This window comes from Schistocerca cancellata, chromosome 5, assembly GCF_023864275.1.
Source record: "Schistocerca cancellata isolate TAMUIC-IGC-003103 chromosome 5, iqSchCanc2.1, whole genome shotgun sequence".
Taxonomy (NCBI): domain Eukaryota; kingdom Metazoa; phylum Arthropoda; class Insecta; order Orthoptera; family Acrididae; genus Schistocerca; species Schistocerca cancellata.
In genome coordinates, this window is record NC_064630.1 from 249,801,728 (window position 1) to 249,827,736 (window position 26,009).

Genomic DNA, 26,009 nt, shown 5'->3' on the forward strand with positions numbered 1-26,009 from the left:
TCTTTACAGTGCCTCTTTTGGCGCAGTTGTTGCAACAACGAAGACACTCCACTTGTTTTAACGTTGTTAACGTTTCAATGAGTGTCACTTATTTCGCAGGTTTCAACGGCGATTCCTCGTAGATTCTTGGTCAACAATTCAGCTGTGTGTCTTTTATACAACCTCGCATGGCTGCTACCTTCGTTCGCACCTCAGGCTGCACTTTTCATGCAGCCCCCGCCCTTGGGTCACCGCGGGGCGACGCCCCGGCCCACGCCAGCGACGCTTGCAAGCGCGTCTCCTCCTCGCACTCGCAGTTCGGGAGAGTCCTGCTGAACGACGAGCAGCACCTTCCCCAAGTTCTCCCTCCTCCACAGCTGCGCCAGCGCCTCACCAACCTGCAATAATGTGCAGAAGTTGCAGGTAACGTTTCCACTTTCACATTAGCCGCTGTTGCGTGAAAAACTCACCCTTTCAAAATCTAAAACGGAGTGAATACGAGGTCTAATGGTGAGCTCGGCCCGCAGCTGGAAGACGTGGTCGAGTATGGAGCGCACTTTCTTCTGGTTGTTTTCGAGATAGTGACCAACGTTTAGCCCTGATACTGCGTGATTCCTGCCGATTATGTCTGAAGATGGTATTCGTTTCGTATTCCACGTTGATCGTAGTCCCCATAAGGTAGTTTTCGGGTACTTCGCTGAGCTATTTGTACCTGGAACAATGTAAATATTAGTTACGAATTTATGCATGTAACAAAGACCTTAATCATTAATAATATATTCCTCTTCACTATTTACACTGCCTCTGTAGCCGAGCGGTTCTAGGCGCTTCAGTCCGGGACCACGCTGCTGCTATGGTCGCAGGTTCAAATCCTGCCTCGGGCATGGATGTGTGTGATGTCCTTAGGTTAGTCAGGTTTAAGTAGTTCTAACTTCTAGCGGACTGATGACCTCAGATGATAAGTTCCATAGTGCTTAGAGCCATTTGAACCATTTTTTTCCCTTTACTATTTACAACAGCTCGCCAACGCCGGGGTGATTTTTCGATTCCGCGACTGCAGAAAACATTTGGTTTTCAGGCGTAGAAGTCGTCGAGCCATGTTCGGAGCGCATTTTCACCCGTAAAGGAAGTTCCTTGTAGGTTGTTCGATAGAAAGCGGGAAATGTGAAATCTGAGGGCGGAGGATCAGGTGACCATGGTGGGTGCAGAATGTCTTCACAACCCAACTCCTTTATAGTGTTTATTTTTTCAGTCTAGCAGCCTGAAGGCGGGCGTTATCGTGGAGTAGCATCACTTCACGCAGTCTTCCTTGTCGCTGTTCTTTAATTGCGTCTGCAAGACTTCTCAGTTGACTGACTGACATTGATCGGCTGATGGGGATTATGGGACTACATGGTCAGGCATAAAAGGGTATTCCAAACGAAAAAACTGAAGCAGAGGAAGTGGTCACGGTTCCCAGATCTAGAAAACACGAAGAGAGAACCCAACCAAAGTCACCCTGCTCCTGCACCAGGTATAAAATGAAACCTTATAACTGAAAATGAAAACCAGTTTCACGCAGGAAACTGAGGACCAGGTCAACCATCAGTAAATCTTCTGCTAGTATTAATGAGGAGTAATCTGGAAAGCTATACTTACTGCTAAGAGCCGAAAGAACGGGAAATTTCACCAATATATGACATACCATCATTCTGGCACTCCAGCCACATTGTGGGGGTGGTTTGATCCGCAAGAAAAACCAATGGGTGAGACTAATATGACCGATGCGTAGGCAGCGTAAGGCAGTGGACTCCTTCCGAGAGGAGTGGAAGGAGGAGCAGCAAATTGCAGTACGCACCACTTTACGTCAGCTATCTCCGTCTGCACTGAAACCAACGCAACCCACCCCACAACATGTGCCGCCAGCTCTGACGGATTACCGCTGAAGCTGGTACGCTCCAGCGACCTTGGTTGACGTAACTGAGGGCAGCAACCGGATTACCATCGACAATCACTACTCTGCAACTGTCATAATTAGTTCGCCATTCAGTTCCAGACCACCACCACCACCACCACCACCACCACCACCACGTCTACGTGAGGGAAATGGCACTCCATCCCAATGTACCAGCAATGAATCAACCCACCACGACACAGGTCATAACACAACTTTTATCTACATCTAAGATTACTTGCAGGTTCCATGATTTGGTTGGTTCGGCCTGGAGAAAGTTTACCACACTAGTTCATATATTTGTCAGACCAACAAGAATAACTCTTACTCTGGAATGAATTTGAAGACTAACTATAGAAGCAGGGTGTGATGTTTTGTCTCCCTAATTTTCTGGATCTGACTTTGTATCTTCAACAGTCAGATCCTACAGGAATGAAAAGACAATCTGGCAGTGCTCCCACTAACCACTACACGCACAGTCCCATATCCCTAGGAAGCCATGGTTTTCTCAGACCTATACATCTACAATAACTGTCAGCTTGGGATACCGATTTTACCCGCCACATCTGTGCGGAATGAAAGTACCTCTATACTCTGGAGCTCACCCAAATGAACTTCTACGCCTCAGTCGTGAGGTAATGGAATGCTCATCATTATAAAGACAGCTGAACGAACTAAACACGGCATTAATCAAAGCAGGAATACCAATCACAAGTATTGTACTGCAACAATATTCAGCTAGTTACTCCGAGAGGACTAAATCATGCTGGCTCTATTCTTGGAAAAAACAGATATCCAGCTCTAAACGAGATATAAGAACACTAAGATAACTACCAAAGGTTGTACCTTACTCTTCTGCAGTTTGAATCAGACATGATCGTCATTACGTAAGTCATTTCAGCTTCACGTTACAAAGGGGTTTTCACTGTTTAAACTTTAATAACTCTAACAAAAATAATAAGAACTATGAATTTATAAGTTACATAGATGGTCAAGACATTACTGATTTTTTACTGTTGTTCAAAATGTCCTCCATCGGCAGCAATAGTATCTGCAACGCTGCGGAACAGATCGACAACACACACACGTTATGGTTGTCACTAGAATAGATTCACAGGCAACCATAGTCTCATCTGCCCTGTGATCAGCGTACGTGGATCTCTGAAGTAGACTGTTCTTCGGAGCTCCCCACAGAAAGAAATCCAATGGCGTTACACAGGGAAATCTGCTTGGAAACTCTACACTGCCTCGTCGGCCTATCAGCTTTTCGAAAAATATTTCATCCGAGAATTGCCACACGTATCGACGATAATGTGACGGTGCACTGTCTTGTTTGGAAAAATACCTTCTCGTTACAGCTGGTGCAATCCGTTCCTGCATCACGGCGAAGTACTCTCACCCGTCACTATTCTTTCACAAAAGAAAGGTCCATAAGTTCTCTGACAGACATGCCGCGCCACACTGACAACCCTTGAAGAGTATTAACAGTTTGTTATTCCGTAAAATGGGCAGTATCTCTTTGCCAGTACACACAGTAATCTATGGTTCCATTCCATTTAAACGTCGCCTCGTCAGACCAAAGAATGATGTAAGTCAGCTTTTCATCATCGCAAATTCATTCACGGAATTCGAAGCGCCTCTCTGGATCATCCTCGAATGGAAAAACTGGGAGTGTACGGTTAACACATTGCTTGTCTTAAAATGCGGTGAACACTATGGGCTTACACTGATACGCACGCAACTCGCCCTATGGACTTCTCTGCGGATGTTGTGAACTTTTACCATTGCGTGCACCACTCTTTCGTCCGCTGATTTCTTCCTGCCCTACAGTTCTTTCTTCTTATCACGTAATTTTGTTACTGTTACACGTGACGGTGGCGCAGTACCAAACTCCGCCAGGCATTGTCTCTGCACTTTCACGTTTGCATATTTCCAATAAAACATTGAAATCCACTACACTTGCTCGGAAGACAAGGTTCCAGCTATCTTATTTAGTATAGTTACTGGCAACTGAACACGAAAAACAAATAAATGGCTACTCACACCAGTCAACAGGTCACGAGGTAGTCACAATGTAATCACAATTTTTGGATCAGGTTATCATTAATACTTCTTCAGTTATTAAATTTCAGCCAGTGCAAGTCCCTTTCTGTGACACCCTGTATGTCTGGCTTGGCTAAGAAATTATTTACGAAGAGACAGTGTCTATATTATTGTAAAATACCGTTGTTAAACACATCCACCAAGCGATCAATGGCTAGATAAACATCGCCATTGTTAACGGAGAGTCATGCAACTCTCAAGTAATGCCAGAAATCTGCTGCACAATACCAATACCTTATTAGAGCTCCAGGACCAAAATGAACGTATATTTAATCCACAACGTTTGACAGGATGTAACTATATCTAGAAGGTGGAATGGAAAGTACGTAATACTAGCTGATTCTGCTGGATTTCCTACCGCCAAGACTGGCTCCTTGTAATTTCGTGGAAATCACGTTTTTAAACAATAATAGTCGCAAATCTACCATCTATTAAAGACAATAGTCCTATTTTTATTTTAACAGCTTAATTTTCTTACGGACAGTACACTCACCAATGGTAACCAACCTTCCACACGGTTTAAGCAGACTTAAACACTTCATAATATCTGCTCCACCGGCGCTGTTTATCACTAGGTCTACGCCGTCTGGGTACGCTTCCCTAATTTTGCTTACATAATCTTGTTCGTGGCGAAATACACGCTTCACGCCAAGGTATCTCAGATTCGCATGTTTAGAAAATGACGCCGTCCCCAAAATTGTGACTTGGGGAACTGTTCGTGCAAGTTGAATTACAGCTGTACCGACGCCACCTGGAAATGGTCAGTAAGCTAGTTATTACACCACACAAAATTTAAAGCGTGTCAATGGTAAAGTTAGTTTTAATGAATTAATTATAATATTAATTGAATAGCTCATTACATACTGCTTAATTCTAAGAAAAGCAGCCGCAGTGAAGAAGTACTTTTAATTTATGGACGTTTATTCCAAGAATACAAGGCTGCACGGCGTGTGTTAGTATACGATATAAAGAACATACGACAATAAGCGACACTAACCCATCCACATTTGCTGCACACTTAAGACACCAACCACAAATACCTGACATAGATGGATCACTTCAAAGATTACGTAAGTTACAGAAAGGAAAAATCAAGGATGTTACGAAAGAAATTTAAATTTACATCCATCTAAAAGATCAGTCAGACAGTATTAAGTGAGCAAAAAGTCCTGCGAAATGGGAAATTCCTAGACAACACTCTACCAGTCTTATGGTGAAGCATTACAGCAGCATAGAATTTAAAATTGTCGCTACACTCATTAATAAATATGACTAATGCGAAACACCACTGAACCATAAAGCAGCTTTTACTCGACTCTCAGTTTTCAGTACTGTTTCCATTAGAGTATTGGGACAGATTTCATATACAAGATCTTTGTACCAACTATTCACAAATGGCATGCTCGCACAATAACTGAACAAATATTTACAAGCTATTTTAAAGAAATTACACACAGTCATATTTACACCAATGATGAACGATACATAAATATAAATGAGAAAGGTTAAGCAGAAAAATTTCTGTAAAATAACTAAAGTCTTCCTGGTGTTAAGTACGATACGTATAAGAAACCTGCAAGAACTGCTCGAAAGTGACGTGGTCCTAAAATGGCGTGAATATCTCGGATTTATTTTATGAGCATAACATGATGTCACAGGATCAACGACGCATATGACATAAGCTACTACTAAAAAAATCATCCATAAAGTAAGTTATAATTACCTAGTATATCTTAAGATATGACTTGTTCCTACATCAAAGTCACAAGTGTCACTAATGTATCCAATGTATGATACTTCCGTTTTAGATACTTGAAAATGGCCTAAGGCCGAAAGTGTACAATCGTACATGAAATAAAGAGAATGGCAGCTGAAGGCTTCAAGAAACCTTTCAAAAAAATTCATCGCAAGTGCGGACCCTATCGCACTGAAAATCGAGATTTGATTTTTGACATCCTTAGAAACGCTAGAGAGATCTACATCGTAAAAGAATTTCATCCACTTTATACCTAACATGTCTAAGTGACAGATACAGGGCTATTACAAATGATTGAAGCGATTTCATAAATTCACTGTAGCTCCATTCATTGACATATGGTCACGACACACTACAGATACGTAGAAAAACTCAAAGTTTTGTTCGGCTGAAGGCGCACTTCAGGTTTCTGCCGCCAGAGCGCTCGAGAGCGCAGTGAGACAAAATGGCGACAGGAGCCGAGAAAGCGTATGTCGTGCTTGAAATGCACTCACATCAGTCAGTCATAACAGTGCAACGACACTTCAGGACGAAGTTCAACAAAGATCCACCAACTGCTACCTCCAGCAATTCGCAATTCATCAAAAGTTTACGTGTTTTGTGCAATCTCACGGTTTAAAGTTTACGGCCCCTTTTTCTTCTGCGAAAAAAACGTTACAGGACACGTGTATCTGGACATGCTGGAAAATTGGCTCATGCCACAACTGGAGACCGACAGCGCCGACTTCATCTTTCAACAGGATGGTGCTCCACCCCACTTCCATCATGATGTTCGGCATTTCTTAGGCAGGAGATTGGAAAACCGATGGATCGGTCGTGGTGGAGATCATGATCAGCAATTCATGTCATGGCCTCCACGCTCTCCCGACTTAACCCCATGCGATTTATTTCTGTGGGGTTATGTGAAAGATTCAGTGTTTAAACCTCCTCTACCAAGAAACGTGCCAGAACTGCGAGCTCGCATCAACGATGCTTTCGAACTCATTGATGGGGACATGCTGCGCCGAGTGTGGGGGGAAGCTGATTATCGGCTTGATGTCTGCCGAGTCACTAAAGGGGCACATATCGAACATTTGTGAATGCCTAAAAAAACTGAGTTTTTGTATGCATTGTGAAAATATCTCAAATAATAAAGTTATTGTAGAGCTGTGAAATCGCTTCAATCATTTGTAATAACCCTGTACTTTAAAGTGATTTTCTGTCGCTCTGGAGAGCAGTGAGCTTAGGTGTCTCCCTTGAGGTTGTAATCCTAGGCCGGCCAGAGTGGCCGAGCGGTTCTAGGCGCTACAGTCTGGAACCGCGCGACCGCTACGGTCGCAGGTTCGAATCCTGCCTCGGGCATGGATGTGTGTGATGTCCTTAGGTTAGTTAGGTTTACGTAGTTCTAAGTTCTAGGCGACTGATGACCTCACAAGTTAAGTCCCTTAGTGCTCAGAGCCATTTGAACCATTTTGTAATCATACCTGTTGCGACAACGCCTTAATATCAGGGCGTAAATGTCAGCTGCCAACTACTTTTTAGTCTGACTACAGTCAAGCGCAAACTGGATCAAAGGAACTTGAGATGAAACCAGCCCAGACTTAACAGGCAGCCACATTTCCTCTTACTGGACAATACTTCAGATAGCCCTTAAACTATTGTTACGAAAATTATTTGGTATGCAGGTGGTGGTGGTGGTTAGTGTTTAACGTCCCGTCGACAACGAGGTCATGAGAGACGGAGCGCAAGCTCGGGTTAGGGAAGGATTGGGAAGGAAATCGGCCGTGCCCTTTCAAAGGAACCATCCCGGCATTTGCCCGAAACTATTTAGGGAAATCACGGAAAACCTAAATCAGGATGGCCGGAGACGGGATTGAACCGTCGTCCTCCCGAATGCGAGTCCAGTGTGCTAACCACTGCGCCACCTCGCTCGGTTTTGGTATGCACACCAGTCCATGTGTACCTACACCAACTTCATTATAGAATACAGAAATTGCATTGGTGAGCAGTACGCCACACTCCACATAATTATCATACCCCCGTGCAGTGAAGCTTAGTGGTGACCATTAGTATTCGTGGCTAATGCCATTTTCAATACTTTTTCATATACAAACGTGTATTCCCTTTCTTTCTCACTGATATGTACGCTACGATTACACTCTGACGAAAAAAATGGCAACATCAAAATACACTCCTGGAAATTGAAATAAGAACACCGTGAATTCATTGTCCCAGGAAGGGGAAACTTTATTGACACATTCCTGGGGTCAGATACATCACATGATCACACTGACAGAACCACAGGCACATAGACACAGGCAACAGAGCATGCACAATGTCGGCACTAGTACAGTGTATATCCACGTTTCGCAGCAATGCAGGCTGCTATTCTCCCATGGAGACGATCGTAGAGATGCTGGATGTAGTCCTGTGGAACGGCTTGCCATGCCATTTCCACCTGGCGCCTCAGTTGGACCAGCGTTCGTGCTGGACGTGCAGACCGCGTGAGACGACGCTTCATCCAGTCCCAAACATGCTCAATGGGGGACAGATCCGGAGATCTTGCTGGCCAGGGTAGTTGACTTACACCTTCTAGAGCACGTTGGGTGGCACGGGATACATGCGAACGTGCATTGTCCTGTTGGAACAGCAAGGTCCCTTGCCGGTCTAGGAATGGTAGAACGATGGGTTCGATGACGGTTTGGATGTACCGTGCACTATTCAGTGTCCCCTCGACGATCACCAGTGGTGTACGGTCAGTGTAGGAGATCGCTCCCCACACCATGATGCCGGGTGTTGGCCCTGTGTGCCTCGGTCGTATGCAGTCCTGATTGTGGCGCTCACCTGCACGGCGCCAAACACGCATACGACCATCATTGGCACCAAGGCAGAAGCGACTCTCATCGCTGAAGACGACACGTCTCCATTCGTCCCTCCATTCACGCCTGTCGCGACACCACTGGAGGCGGGCTGCACGATGTTGGGGCGTGAGCGGAAGACGGCCTAACGGTGTGCGGGACCGTAGCCCAGCTTCATGGAGACGGTTGCGAATGGTCCTCGCCGATACCCCAGGAGCAACAGTGTCCCTAATTTGCTGGGAAGTGGCGGTGCGGTCCCCTACGGCACTGCGTAGGATCCTACGGTCTTGGCGTGCATCCGTGCGTCGCTGCGGTCCGGTCCCAGGTCGACGGGCACGTGCACCTTCCGCCGACCACTGGCGACAACATCGATGTACTGTGGAGACCTCACGCCACACGTGTTGAGCAATTCGGCGGTACGTCCACCCGGCCTCCCGCATGCCCACTATACGCCCTCGCTCAAAGTCCGTCAACTGCACATACGGTTCACGTCCACGCTGTCGCGGCATGCTACCAGTGTTAAAGACTGCGATGGAGCTCCGTATGCCACGGCAAACTGGCTGACACTGACGGCGGCGGTGCACAAATGCTGCGCAGCTAGCGCCATTCGACGGCCAACACCGCGGTTCCTGATGTGTCCGCTGTGCCGTGCGTGTGATCATTGCTTGTACAGCCCTCTCGCAGTGTCTGGAGCAAGTATGGTGGGTCTGACACACCGGTGTCGATGTGTTCTTTTTTCCATTTCCAGGAGTGTATAATGTAGAGTAACGAAATTTCGGGAATACATTTGTCTAGCTAACGTATGTTAGTGATTAACATTCCAAGATCCTAGGTTAATCTAAGCGCGAGATAAGCCACTCCAAACGTGGAATGCTGTTACATAAATAACCTGTGTAACCGCCAGAATGTTGCATGCAAGCGTAAGTCAGTCAGTGGAATGGCGTTCCATGCCTGGGCACCTGGTCAGTCTATGCACGGACGGAGAACGTTTGTGGATGACGCTGGAATTGTCCGCTGATGTCTCACACGTGCCCGATTGGAGACAGATCTGGTGATCGAGCAGACTAAGCCATGCCGAGACAACGTATAGTATGATGCGACAGAAGAGTTGGGCTAGCTTTATACTATTGGAAAACACCAACAACGCTGTTAGTGAATGGCAGTACCAGAGGTCAAATCTCTAGACTGACGTACAATTTTGCAGTCCGGCTGTGTGGGATGACAAAGGAGTGATCCTGCAGTCATACGAAATCGCACGCCGGACTATAAGTGTTAGGTTTAAGTCCAGTATTTCTAGCAGACAGGTTGGATGCAGGTCAATTGGCCGCCTCGTAACTAACACATGGCCATAAATTGCAATGAGGCAGAACAGACTTCCATCAGGAAAGGCAACAGACCTCCGCCCTTCTCTCCAATGAACTCTCGCTTGTCACCACTTAATACGCAAATGGTGATGATTTGTAGTTGCAGCGGGACTTTGAATTTCGCCGCGCTACACTCGTTCCCTCAGATATAAATTATACCGTCGCAGCTGTATGAGCGCGCGACGGCAGAGAAAATATATATAAGAAAAGGAAAGTACTAAAAATGTAACTTTTTTGTTTTCTATCCGTCTTTTGTCTCTCGAGAGCGGAAGCTTAATGCAGACGTAAAAACTTATTAGCTAGTCTTGGTCTGATTAATACGAAAAACAACTTATTGATGTGCAGACGTATTGTGGAAATTTCTATGAAATTCAGAGGATGGAAGCAGCAACATAAAACACATTGCATTTAATCTCAAGACGATTTTGATTTGTATAAATTAGTGATTCCTGGACGATTGCAAGATTTCGGAGCAGCTACTACTTTTCACGCAGAAACGAAGTAGGAGATTTTTAAAGACCTGGACGCCGCACGAAAGAAGAGATGTTAACATGGTAAAGCATGAACTCTTATCTACGCCATTTTCCCCTGTTAATCACATTTTGTTATTTTCTGTTCTCTGTCGAATAATTATTGTAGTGGAAATTGGTTTGACTTTTGCTCAGAAACGCCACAAGGACCACCCCAACAATAGCTTTTCCGAATCACGAAGTCCGATAACCTTTCTGTAATACGAAGTCCGATTTGTATTTCATTCGTTCCCTTTTTCACGGTCATTAACGATTTTAAAACCCCCTTTTTATTCACCATTTCTTCCCACGTTTTCAATCTCTTTTCGTCTCTTCTCTTTTCTTTTTTATTAAACACTACGACACTTCGTAGTCAGTGGAATGCAAGCTACATGACTCCTGGCTGGGAGTTGTCCTTGAAGTGTGTGATTTGTTACAGTACGTTGTGTCACTTTGGTGGGAACTGCTGCTCAGATTGCTGCTGCCGTTGCGGTAAGATGCGCCACAGCTCCACTCTGAACACAATGGCCATCCCTCTCCGCAGTGCCACGTGGCCGTCGGGAGCCGTGTCTTCTTGCGACCGCACATTCTCGTGACAACCGCTGCCAACTATCACGTACAATGGCTCTATTTCCGCCAAGGGTTTCTGCAGTATCGCAGAAGGAACATCTAGATTCTCGTAGCCCTATTACACGGCCTTGTTTAAACACAGTGAGCTGTTAAAAATGGCGTCTTTGTCGACTTAAACGTATTCTTGACTAAAGGTGCGTTTACACTGCCATTTGTATCGGCACATGTATGAGATACATGTATATGCGACTTTGCGACATGTATCGCAACTTGTATGAGTTGACAAGTATCTACCTCATACATGTATGAGCGTGCGTTTACACTGGTTGATATGTATCACTGTGCGATAGCTTTCGACGACGATTTGGAAGATTTCCCATTTTTATGTGCTGGTACACTTGCTCTTTTGGATGATGATAGGAAGAAAAGGCGGAGGAAGCGTAGATGGTGGCAGAGAGAGTTTCTCGCGAATTAACGCTAAAGGATGGCGCATATTTTAGAAATTATGTTAGGATGAGTATGGAGGATTTCCGCGGTTTGTTATCACTTGTGGCTCCTCTTGTGTCCAAAACCAACACAAACTTTCGGGAAGCGATTCCACCAGAAGATCAGTTGGCAGTAACACTCCGTTTTTTGGCAACTGGGGATTCCTCTTTAAACGAAGATTTCATTGCAAAACATTTGCATTGTCGCGCGATTGTTAATGCCGACGTCTCACACACGATTGTCGGCATCTGTTGTCAACATTATCACGCGAGGCCGCCGGAATAATAGCAAAAAATTGGTATACGTGCCAGATGCATGAAAAAATTATAGAATGTATTACATACTCTGATATATATACAAAACTTTTACCTTCACTTCTTGGAATAAAACTTGCACAATGGCCTCGCAAACACGAAGAATAATGTTGCATATGGCACTTTTTGATGTTCTAGGCAGATACATTAACGTCGAAACGATAGTCGGCACCTCCAAAACTCAAACAGCCGCCAAAGAGCGTGGTACTACGCATGCACTAATCGTCAAAATAAGCGGCAGGCGACAAGACGACAGGAAATGATAGTACTGCGCATGCGCGAGTTCAAATGTCGCTCATACATGTCGCGTATATGGCCAAAAAGCGATATACAAAATGTATACGCGACTTGTATGAGCTCGAGGGTCCGCATACAAGTTCCGTGAATTTTTGTATGAGGTGATGTATCGCGACATGTCAAATTGACATGTCGCTCATACATGTCGCGATACATGTATCCCAGTGTAAACGTACCTTTACATCAACTCACCATGTCCAACTTCAAAGGTAACCAACGCTCACGACAATTACAACGAGCATTAAAGGCAAACCTGATATGCAACCGTACAGTGGCGCTACTTAGGCGACCGTCGCAAAATCTGAGTAGACATCACCTCTCAGATGCAGAAATACGCCTTCCAACTTTCGCTTATGTCGCACAACTCCTTGGTGTTGCGGTTTTTTTTCCGTCAGTGTAGGTTGAACGTCACCTACATAATGGTTGAAAATAGAAAATGAAATGTACGAGTTCTACGAACAATCTTACTGAAAGTAGAGCAACTTTTTGTGATTGGCTCATTACGCTATTTATAAAGTAAGACAATGGTATGAAGGTGTTTTTAGTAGCTATGTCTATTTCATTATTTTCCACGTAAATTACACTGGAACTTACCAGGAAGCTTCGCTGTGACGGTTTTGATTGATAACTATTTGTTCGTCTGCTTGTCGCGTTGGTACCATTAGTTCCAGGAACGAACTTACTTTGAGTAATGACTCATCTAAGATTTACAGCTTATGGTCGCCCGTCTTCAGTTCGCCATCCTATACACCAACATCATTACAGGAAGGCTTCCACATAACCCGTCTTCCTACTTGACACATTTGATTTAAGTCTTTCTTTTCTTCTCCCTCAAGCATTAGACCAGTTGGTATGCTGCGACTGCTTGATACACTAATCTCTTGGATCTACCAATTTAGGTATGTACTGTAGCAGCTGTTTTGGAGTAAGTCCATCGCACTTTTTATACATTCCTTTCATTCACTCTTGTATTCCTTAACTTTTCCATCCAAGTGGCATATCCCTATATTCTTCCGGATGGTCTCATATTTTAATCTGCCTCTTCATGTTCCTCCCTGGACCATTCTCATGAATCTCGGCTACTTGGACTACTCTGTGTTCTGAAGTTAACTGTAGTTTTCACTTCCATAGTCCACATTCAACTGCTGCAAATTTATAAAATTTTAGCGTTTTTTACTTTCCCTTTTCAATCTGTTCTTCAACAGTCACTTCACCGACATATGTCACAGCCCAAGAATCTGAAGGTGTTAACTAATTCAATAGTTTTATTTTCCAATATGTATTTGAGTCTAAAGGGTTTTGAATCATGAAACTCTATGATCTTCGCTCTATTTCTCAATATGCTTAAATTATCTTGCTTTCTTATTAAATAAAGTTCATATGGTGCTCTGTGCAAGTTTTCTTTGTTATCCAGAACTAAGCAAGCGTAAGATTTTTGATAAAATGTCTCCCTTTGAAGCTGTTCTATATACTAAATATCATAATTCGTTGTCTCCATACCCTCACAACGTCATCTAAATACAAATTAAAATTATTGGTGAAATACGACGCCCTTACATCTTTGAGCGGGTTTAGTGACACCTCTGACTAATCAAAGAAACTGTGTCTGTGATACAATATCCAGAGTTAACGTCTATCTTCAGGAGTTCTGGGAACCGGGGTGAGGCAAAACTTTTTTGATGTATGTATTATGTCTCAGTGTGTGTTGCAGTTTGTTAGTGTTGGAGAGTTTGCCTATGAAAGTAATGCAAGCAGTGAGTGTTTTCTATATTGAAGTTCGCTAAATAGTTTATATTAAATACTCTTCACTTCTTTCCTTGTCGTTCCAGCCATTGGGTTTCCTTAAAAACATTTGGCCGAGACACTTTTGGATTTACTGACTTCAGAGTAAGTAGGTGAGCAACGGACACAAGTTTGTTCCCGATAAAGGGATAGTAGCTTTTTACTGTATTTTTACTAACACATGAACATTAGGACATTGGTACCAGCCTTGGTTGGTTTGCTTAATCCTCATCACGATTCTACTACGTAGCAGATTAACTTCTTGCAATCACTATGTAATACAAACATGATAATATTAAACATTGTGTACGTACCTCCTATGGATTGCATGAAAATGACCTGTTTAGTCTTGAGGTGTCCAAATTCGAACAAACACAAGTGTGCCACCAAGTAGTTAAGTCCGAGACCCACAGCGGTTTTGGGACTAATATATTCCGGCAGCAGATAACAGTTTCTTCGTGGAACTTTGATGGTGTGACGGAAAAGACCACCTTGCATCTGCAAACAAAGAACTTTTTGTCCCACCTGGGACAAATCCATGATTGAAAAACTTGTCATGATACTGTTAGGCGAGGTGCATCAATAAAAATTATTTTAGTCTAATAACTGAACGAGGTAAATGCAGCACTACTGAGTTGTTCATAGTCTGTATTCAGATTAGAGATTAGATTAGATTAGTTTTTTCGTTCCATAGATCCGTGCTGAGGAGATCCTCGTGGATGTGGAACATGTAATTTTTTTTAAAGCTGAAATAACAATACTAATAGTATGAATATATACAATAAATCATTGTTTCTATTAAAAAATTCGTCGATGGAGTAGAAGGAGTTGGCCACTAGTAAGTCTTTCAGGCTCCTTTTAAACTGATCTTTATTTGTAACTAAATTTTTTATGTTTGCTGTATGTCATGTTTGCTGTATGTCATAGCTGCTCGAGAGAAAGGACGTGGGTCTCTAAGAAAATCATGGAATTCCGTTGTCTGCCTTTTGACTGACCTGCGACCAAACAGTTCCACAGATATGTTTAAGTAACACTGCGTTCCACTGGCAGGCGTACCTACTCTACTGATGTGTGTGTGTGTGTGTGTGTGTGTGTGTGTGTGTGTGTGTGTGCGCGCGCGCGCGCGCGCGCGCACGTTGAGACGAGTTATCAGAATTAGAGGCTGCTGCCTTCGTAGAAGCTCTCAGATTGGCGGGAAGTTTCGCCAGCCATACGAATTTTATTATATTGAGAGTGTAGAAAACAACCTACATCACAAATTACGGTCCTTCCCAACAAAGCGTTATGAGGGATTCTGCGCAATTTTCAGTGAGTGTAATAAATCAGTTGCATTATTTGAAGTAATTTAAGGTATTGCAGACATTTTATTTACCGTAAAGTAACAATTTTTCACCCGGTTATGGAGAGCATATACATTGTGTGTCGCGACTGTGTGTGTGCAGACCAGCTGCTCGTATAAAGGCGAACACTACAGAGAACTGGAAATTTCCCCACTCGTCATGAGACGAAAGCTCTTCCGTCACCGATACATGTTGGGCGTCAAATCGTCTAGCAATGATCCATTATATTGGGAATTGCCTCAGTTACTAAATCGGACAGAGTAAGTCGTACTGGATGAATACATCCAAACCACTACACAATTATCAAATAGTATGGTGAAATCCTTGAACATTCGACACCAGAATATTCCACCACTTTTCACAGAGGTTATGTTGCTTCAATAAAACGATCTCTGTTCTTAAATTCTTTGTGCTTTATACGGCCAGTGATGTAAGAGTGAATTGAGCGCTGCTACACTGTCGAAAATCTATCTTAGCTGGCACGACTGGTACAAATTGTACACAGATGCTTCCAGGGTGTGTGTCTCTGCAGGGGTCACATTTATATGACCAAATAGGATGAGAGCAGAGGGACAAAGTTCGTTTTAGTGAAATCTGCATTGTTGCCAAATTTATTCAAGATTGTGGCTGTCCTTGAGTGGACGCCCACCTTATCTGTAGTGCTGTGTGTGGCAAGATCGCAGTGTTAATATCACCACCTGTGAAGACATTGCTTTCTCCGAAAGTCGATAATTTTTTTTTTCTTTTGTGCACTACCTTGTCATAGTAAGTATGTGTCCTTTATTTCAACTATTCTTTATTTGTTAATATGTCACACTGTTTCATCATTCATTTTACTACTGTTTTATATTTTATATTGTACTAATATGAATGTTCTGGTTTTATATGATTTGTATATCTTTGGTTAGGCTAGGAGAAGTACTGTGTCATCGAGAGAGCGAACGAACGACTATCGATAGAGAGCGTGCGAGTTGTTGTTGTTGTTGTTGTTGTTGTTGTTGTACGCGGCCGGTAAAAAAAAAAAAAACGTGAAAAAGTTCGGTGTTAAAGACGGTGATACGCGGAGGAACAATTACAGTGCGTCCGCTGTGTTAATAGGAGATCGTACATTATTAAGTGAACAGTAAAACCTGAAAAGTATATCGAATGTGTGCGGTGACGATTTTACAAACTGTGTGAACTTGTGACAATGAACCATGAATCAAACACTGTGGTCGTGCGGAGACATTGTTAGAACTGCGTGAAAGTGGAACAAACCATAATGTTAAGTAAAAGAACAGTGCTGTGATTTGATCAAGAAACATTTATTATATCGTCCAAACTGTCTTAAAGACGACGACGTAAATTGAACTGATGTTTAACGGACTGTTATAGCGATAAACACATGTGACTTTTCCTGTAGCAACACGGTGAAAGAACTGTGCGAAGATTTGGAATTAACTGGATATATATGGTAAATACTAAAGACATTGCATAATTCCGACCTACCGGCACCGTGTGGTTAATAAACTTTTAATAATAAAACGTCGCGCGCGTAACGACAACGCACACACTGGAACTATTATTATCGAGCCAGTGCTGTCAGCTGATTCGACTACAACGGAGACGTGGACCACCGCCGTAACTGGAATATTAATGAAACAGGAGGATCCATCATTATCTTCGCGCCACGAACCAGGATTAAGCTCACACATCGTCCGCGCGGACCACCGCTGACGTCATCGCACTACCTGCAGCAACAGTTAAGACATTAAAAGAAAATTATTACGCTCTCTCTCATTTCAAAATTGAAAGACAATTGCAGTTAAATTAACTATTTTAAAAATACTGTCACAATATCTCAATTTTGTTTAGTCCCAATAAATATTCTTTCCATTATTTCGTCTTGTTGACAGTGTTGAAAACCCGCCAAATTAAAGTTATATTAATAATTTTCTTTCAAAATTCTTCTCAGACATTTGGCTGCTCATAATTTTATTTTGATGTTTGTTTGTAACTTCTTTTGGAGGGAGTACATAGTTTTTGTGTAGTAAAATTAGCTACCATAAAATTACATATATTACCAGCTGATGCTGTCCGCCATTACTGCTTGAAAACCACCTATTTTCTCATTGGCTGTCAACTTCAAAACAAAATTACGTATTTCGTGGGCATCTAGCAGATGCGCGATGTCTGTGTACGCCCCTACAATAATTTGTTTTTACTTTTGCAGGTTTACTGGAATTCTGTTGACTAAGTGCCCATTTGGCCCCCGTTAAAGTGATTTAATTTGTCGCATCTATATAATAATTGTACTGAATTACCTGATTTATTTTTTTCGTTCATGACTAAAAGGGGTAATCAGATTCCTTGTATAGGTTATGTTTTATTGTTTAAAAGGTTTTTTTTTAAGAAGTAGAGAACCAGTTTCTTTACACACCCCACTCCTCCTCTCCCCTCCCCCACATGTGAATTGGCGGAAAAAGGCTAAGTCCGTGCTGAGCTGCTGGAGAGGAAGGACATAAGATATTGCCTTTATTTATTCAATTTATTTTTGAGAGTGTTAACCTGATGCTGGGTTGTCCACATTCCGCCACTCCGAAGCCAACACTTTTTTGATTGTGTTTGTATATGTTAGGCTTGAAGTTTGAAGACTGACTACTCCAGTAAACAATACTCCACCAGAGGCTTCTCAAAACCGTCCTACAGTCACCTCCCCCCACATCCATTCTGTTGGCTCTGAGCACTATGGGACTCAACTGCTGTGGTCATAAGTCCCCTAGAACTTAGAACTACTTAAACCTAACTAACCTAAGGACATCACACACATCCATGCCCGAGGCAGGATTCGAACCTGCGACCGTAGCGCTCGTGCGGTTCCAGACTGTAGCGCCTTTAACCGCTCGGCCACTCCGGCCGGCTCCATTCTGTTGCTGATTGTGTTTATGTGTATATGTTCACCGTGTTGTGTGCCGCAACACCACTCTAAAGTGGTGGGAAACTGTGCTGTAGCCATTGCCAGAAGACTTATCTCCTGCCGTTCTACAAGTGTACAGCCGCTGAGGAAGTTTACGCAGGTATGTGGTATGAAGGGATAGGGCAGTGAAGTATCAAATGGTTCAAATGGCTCTGAGCACTATGGGACTTAACATCTATGGTCATCAGTCCTCTAGAACTTAGAACTATTTAAACCTAACTAACGTAAGGACATCACACACATCCATGCCCGAGGCAGGATTCGAACCTGCGACCGTATCGGTCACGCGGTTCCAGACTGAAGCGCCTAGAACCGCACGGCCACACCGGCCGGCTAGTGAAGTATCACTGAGGTGTAGGAAAAGTGGCCTCCTACGGATCTACAAATGTATAGTTGCTGAGGAACTTTTACACAGATAAATGGTAAGGAGGGATAGAGTAACAGTGACAGCAGTGTAGGAAGACCAACACACACCACCGCAAATGATGGAAAATGCCTCATTGCTCTAATTACACATCAAAATTGTCATGAAAAAAGCTCATAAACAACACATGACACTGCAGCATACGCACTGGGAATTTAGAATAATTATTGTAATAACACAACTGCCTGCAAAAGATCTCGCCAGGAGGAAGTGGCGACAGCTGTACATGTCTTAACATCGATGTGTGGCTACAGAGTAAGCAGCTTAGGGCCAATCTTTCCTCCCCTCCTCCTAATCTCTCCTCCTTTGCAGAGAGAGAGAGAGAGAGAGAGAGAGAGAGAGAGAGAGAGAGAGAGACTGGTTTTCCATGTCTGTTCTAGCCTGTCGCTGATGGTACACAAAGAGGTCCATCCACTGCAGGTGCTACGCTTTGGTTGGTGCTGGGTTGACAACGATATACTGTTTGAGGTCTCCAGATATCAAATGTATTTCAAGGATGTGCCGACCCCTGGAACAATAGGAAGTACTTTATTATTCGCCATGAGTGGGGCAAAAGTGACTATCTGGGAAAAGAACAGCAAACAGCATTCCAATGCCCTCGGCTACGGGTCATGGTGGAAAGGGGCAGCTCCAGGGCGTGCAATCGCCAGACGGGGGTTGAGGGTCGGGCGCCTTCACCAGCAGCCGTTGAGGTTGCTGCAAGCAATATGCCGGCACTGACCACTTCCAGCAAACTCAATCTGTGTCGTGCTATCTTAGCCTCCAAGCGCTCAAAATTAGTGTGTGTAAGTCTTGTAAATAAATTATTATACATATGAGTGTTAATACATTTCAGACGAAAAATATCAATATGGAACAGCAGCTTTTATGCTAAATATTCGTGTGTCGGAAAAAGACAGTCATTTTTATACTGAGCAGCAAGTTATAATTCGCATTCCCTCCCTCTTCGTTGTTTCCTAACAACCAACTCAGTAAAACTACGAATTATCTCTACGCTACTGTTGTCGATGACGAATGAGCAAATTGTCGACGTCGGGGCTCTTGTCAGTAACATTTGTTATATTTTCCTCACTTTTACGTATTCTCCATTGATTCTCGCAGTTTTACCACGTCTTCCATAATTTTAACGCATTTTAACCAACTACTAGAGTTCCGCACCAGTGCTCTCGCTGACTTGTCATGTCAACAGAACTTCTCATTGTGTGTATCTCGTGATGCTAATGATATTGCAGCGTGGTTCTCAATTTCTGTCTCATTGTTAAACCACCCCCTCCCCTACTTTGCGAGTGCTATATGAATGTGGACATATTGTGAGGCCTGCTACATCGCCTGCATGACGTGACAAATACTGTTTCATAGTGTGGAAAATACCAGCAGCAGAGGGTGAGGGGTGGGTGCCAACAATAAGTTCCTTATTCAAAACTCTTTACAAATTTTGTGAGATATTGTTATTGGCCTATTTTCTTATGTGGTTGGGAGTCACGAAGTATTCTCGTATCTGTAGGATAAAATTGGAGACAAAGATCTCACCAACAACTTTCACGATTACCATCTCAAAAAATGAATCATATCCACATCAGCACTCTGCCCTCTACCTCGAAACCAGCTGCACCTTCCTTGAACCTACCAAAAACGATCTGGAAAAAAACCCTAGATGGTCCCTCTACGCTTCTTTAAACTGTTCCTCTGTCTTTAGCCAGCCCTCCCTGTAAACGTGTCTTCACTTTAATTTTGAACTGACCAGAAGTAGGAGGGCACTAGGCTCTGTACATTCGACGTCTCTTTAAGCAAGAGAATTAGCCGAGTTCTACGTAATCAATCAGTTTTGACTTTTTTTTCAGAAAGGGCATAACACTTGTTGCTAACTTTCAGAACCGACCGACGTTGGTGATACAGACTAGTATTCTCATTTTAATACCATACATTCTGTACTGCGAAGACTGTTCCATTCCAGGCTTATTCATCATCTCTCTACGTGCGTGCTTGCTGAGGTGGTTAGCACTGGTTACTGGTGTGTAGTACACATGAACCTGTAACATTTGATTGTGTTGTTAAGATATAACAGTTAAGAAAATGAAATGTATGGTTTATGCATCATAGAGCTACAGATGGAAGGAGTTTGAAACATTTTACGTAAGTCACTTTTGGTACTAGTTCTGGAGTGTTAGTCTTGTGTTCGGAGTCTATACCAAGAAGGTACTGGAAACAGAAATAACAGTACAACATAAAGATGCACTCTTAAGGCTAGAAAGTCCTTGACTTAAACGTGCTATAACGTCAAACACACACACACACACACACACACACACACACACACACAGAGAGACACACACACACACACACACACACACACACAGAGAGACACACACACACACACACACACACACACACACACACACACAGAGAGACACACACACACACACACACACACACACACACACACACAGAGAGACACACACACACACACACACACACACACACACACACACAGAGAGACACACACACACACACACACACACACACACACACACACACACAGAGAGAGAGACACACACACACACACACACACACACACACACACACAGAGAGACACACACACACACACACACACACACACACACACACACACAGAGAGAGAGACACACACACACACACACACACACACACACACAGAGAGAGAGACACACACACACACACACACACACAGAGAGAGACACACACAGAGACACACACACACACAGAGACACACACACACACACACACACACACACACACACACAGAGACACACACACACACACACACACACACACACACACAGAGACACACACACACACACGCACACACACACAGAGACACACACACACACACACACACACACACAGAGACACACACACACACACACACACACACACAGAGACACACACACACACACACACACACACACAGAGACACACACACACACACACACACACACACACACAGAGACACACACACACACACAGAGACACACACACACACACACAGAGACACACACACACACACAGAGAGACACACACACACACACACACACAGAGAGACACACACACACACACAGAGACACACACACACACACACAGAGACACACACACACACACAGAGACACACACACACACAGAGAGACACACACACACACAGAGAGACACACACACACACAGAGACACACACACACACACACAGAGACACACACACACACACACAGAGACACACACACACACACAGAGACACACACACACACACAGAGACACACACACACACACAGAGACACACACACACACACACACAGAGACACACACACACACACACAGAGACACACACACACACACACAGAGACACACACACACACACACACAGAGACACACACACACACACACACAGAGACACACACACACACAGAGACACACACACAGAGACACACACACAGAGACACACACACAGAGACACACACACAGAGACACACACACAGAGACACACACACAGAGACACACACACAGAGACACACACACAGAGACACACACACAGAGACACACACACAGAGACACACACACAGAGACACACACACAGAGACACACACACAGAGACACACACACAGAGACACACACACAGAGACACACACACAGAGACACACACACAGAGACACACACACAGAGACACACACACAGAGACACACACACAGAGACACACACACAGAGACACACACACAGAGACACACACACAGAGACACACACACAGAGACACACACACAGAGACACACACACAGAGACACACACACAGAGACACACACACAGAGACACACACACAGAGACACACACACAGAGACACACACACAGAGACACACACACAGAGACACAGAGACTGTACTGTTGTGTTCACATCGTTCCTTCCTATTAAGAAATTCTTCCAAGCAACCATTGAATACGGGTATTCCAATTTCATTAGTTTCATTAGCTTCAGCTGTATTACTCCTGTCATTTCTAATTTCCAATACCTTGTTCTCATTATATGCAAAGCGAATGGTTAATGGATTCAAATTGCTGGTACCCATTCCGCAAATGCTAGCCACTTCACAGAAGGGATCTAATTTTTCCATAATCTGTGTTTCTAGTTCATTTCCTACTCTTATCCCTAAGTGTTGTCTGTTTTGAAAATCTTCACTGCCACTTCTCTGAGAGCGCTACCCATACATAGATCCAAGCTATCTATTGCCTGATCTACGAGGTATTTGCCGTTGTATGGCGCCAGCTCCCGGCTTCTTTCCTGTTATTGTTACAAAACATGCTCATTCTGTCCTCATTAACGGTGTGACGTGTTTCTAGGTTCCCTGAGGCCTAAAGTTCATGTTTACGTGCTGCCCTTCCTGTAATAGTTTTTCTACCTCTTTCAAGTAGTTAATTAACTTTTAGATATCGTATATGGAAGCAGAAATAATCAATTCATAGGCAGCTTCCAATCTAAACCCATAATAATCTGCTCACGCTCTAATTCATTCGTCAAATACGACAGATCAGTAAACCACTGTAATGCTGCACTTTAAACTTCCTGGCAGATTAAAACTGTGGCGGACCAAGACTCGATATCGGGACCTTTGCATTTGGAGGGAAAGTGCCTGCAGGAGAGCTTCTGTGAAGTTTGGAAGGTAGGAGACGAGGTACTGGCGCAATTAAGGCTGTGAGGACGGGTTATGTGTCGTGCTTGGGTAGCTCAGATGGTATGCCGGTACGGTAGCTCAGCGTGTTGGGTCAGAGACCTGACTTGTCTGTGTCACAAAAAAAAAAAAAAAGTGTGAAGGCATCACCAACTGTCATGTGATGTCCGCTACGACCAAATACAACGACCATTAACGAACACAATGGAAAAAAAGAATGGTAGGGCACTTGCCCGTGAAAGGCAAAGGTTCCGAGTTAGAGTCTCGGTCCGACACACAGTTTTAATCTGCCAGGAAGTTTTGTATCAGCGCAAACTCCACTGCGTAGTGAAAATCTCGTTTTGGATTTTTACACTTTCTTTTCTAGAATTGAACGTTTCCCTAGCCTAGAAACTATTTTGTAACTACATACACTTCTACGTACCCCAATATTCTCTGAAAAACGCTTCTTTTGACTTTTCTAATGTGTCACACTGTCCTAGCTCCCTCCATCAAATTCGACGTAAGAAACCAACCTTTCCTCTACCAGGCCACAAAGTGACATTTTCAAAGTCTTTCCATAGAACTTTTGGATGCATATTTCCAGACGGGTCAAACGCAAAAACTATTTTTAATATAAACAACTTGAGATGATTCTGTCACCAAACTACGATCAGTTCTAATGTTATGTTTTTCTGTAGATAATCTATTGTTATGCTCTTACAGTTTAGTTTGTACTGTTTCAACTTTATTATTCAACTGATCTTCATTAGATTCAACCACTTCTACACTATCAGACGCATCCTCACAGATTTTAAACAATTTGCGCTTTCGGCATTAATTTTAATGTCTAAAGCTTCGTGGTCATTTTCCACACAAACTCTACAGCAGCAATTCTTTGCTTAGTGTTACGCACCTCCTCCTTAACTTGATCTACACTTTGCTTGCTTACTATAGCAACCTCTTAACTGACTTAAGATTTTGTGACTACTTCTTACAATCTTTCTCAACCTGAGAAATTTTTTCATCAACCTTGCTATCTAACAGATGTAAATCTTTTTCCACATTTTACTTCACTCAGCAACCTGGTTTTACAGTTTCACATTAATTTCAGATTTAAACTGATTAAGCTTACCAGCCATCCTGTAACACTACTAGACTGCTGTTTAAGCTCGTTAGACAAAATAATCTGTGCTTCTGTCTGTTGTTTAGGCTCATTAGACTGTTCTGTTTTCTTATCCATGTTGCTCGTCTCGTCTGTTATATATTTTTATTTATGTCGGTAAAATTTTTGTTGACCTCAGTAAAACAGTTATTTACCACAATTAAATGGTTTTCGTAGTGCCAATCAGTGCAACAAACGTTTCCTGCATACTTCCTACTCTGCTTTCTAGAGACGCTATTCTTTTTTCTACTTTCGACAGGCAGCAGATCCAGATGGGCATCTGTTTCCACACACTGTTGTTCCTTTACGTTACAAGGACTAACATCAAAAGCTTATTTTACCCTCAAAATTTGAACTGTCACCCGAAGTTGCATTTGTTAAAATATTTTCAATTTCTTCCGGCACAGTGGGTGAACACACACACACACACACACACACACACACACACACACACACACACACAGAACTGATCCTTGTTAGTTTCTCTCATAATGACAGAACTGTCACACACTTCCATCATTACAAGTCTTAATACAAGCACACAGTTGTGTGCTTAGTCGCGACTTATTTTGTGTACTTTTATGATCTCGTTTCTCAGCAATACCAGTTTCACGCACTGTATAATTTTGTCACCTTCTCACTACGCTGCACCGTCCACTTCCAAAACTTCCCGACCGACGCTACCAACTTCTACAGCTTTTAATTCCCAGACGCGGTGAACCACATGCAACGGCGCGGTTATCTGCATGTCGTTCTACAGGAATAACGTCCACTCACCTTGCGGTGGTTTCTTCTTCTGCAGTACGATCCACGCTCTTTGTCTGTTAGAAACGAATATCTTTCTTCTACTGGGAAGCTGTAGTAGAACCAGTAGCATTACACGAGTCCAACGGGTAGAACAAATGTTTTTCGGGATCAGATTAGTTGAGCCATTAACTGTAAGGTAGTTTGAGAGTGAAAACTTCAATATATTGCCATATTTTGACACAAAACACTGCCAGGACCGTGATAATACAAAGTTATAGTTTCGACATTTACATAGTATCACATTTATTCGCTGTAGTGGCTACCAAAAGGATTAACTAAAGGATTATCTGTGACAGAATGTTCGTTCAAATATTCTACAGAGTGACCACTAAGAATGTTCAGTTTGCGGTCACGTCTTAACACACTGTTTTTGTTTATTCAAAATCCACTGTTTATTTACTAGATTCGGTATTTCATGTGTTCGTCTTTCACACGTTCGCATCCACCTTGTAGCACTTCACGGTAAAGTTTAAACGATTATTCCGAAAACTTTCACTTTTTTTCAAAGCTCCTTATATCCACGTGGGAACGCGATCACAGTTGAGATTCGAACTGAACTTAATCTTCGCAAAGCAGTTCTCATACCCCACTAAATACGCGCGAATGCACTCTTCTGATTGGCTGATATACATCGTCACCAATCCAATATTAGTATTAAACTACCCAATTTCGCAGCTTTTACTTTTGGCTAATTAAAACTTAATAGCTTTTATGAAAAAGAGATCA

At 43.1% G+C, this 26,009-nt stretch overlaps 1 protein-coding gene across 1 annotated transcript in view; it reads right to left on the bottom strand.

Annotated features, from left to right (window-relative positions):
• Positions 1 to 227: 227 nt before the first annotated feature.
• Positions 228 to 26,009, bottom strand: part of LOC126188466 (synaptic vesicle membrane protein VAT-1 homolog) — an 80,381-nt gene continuing 54,599 nt past the window's right edge. The window contains exons 3-6 of the mRNA XM_049930069.1: positions 14,245 to 14,455; positions 4,509 to 4,766; positions 450 to 691; positions 228 to 377 (exon numbers count right to left, since the gene is read on the bottom strand). Of these exons, the coding sequence (XP_049786026.1) occupies positions 228 to 377; positions 450 to 691; positions 4,509 to 4,766; positions 14,245 to 14,455 (861 nt within the window). The remainder of the gene's footprint in view (positions 378 to 449; positions 692 to 4,508; positions 4,767 to 14,244; positions 14,456 to 26,009) is intronic.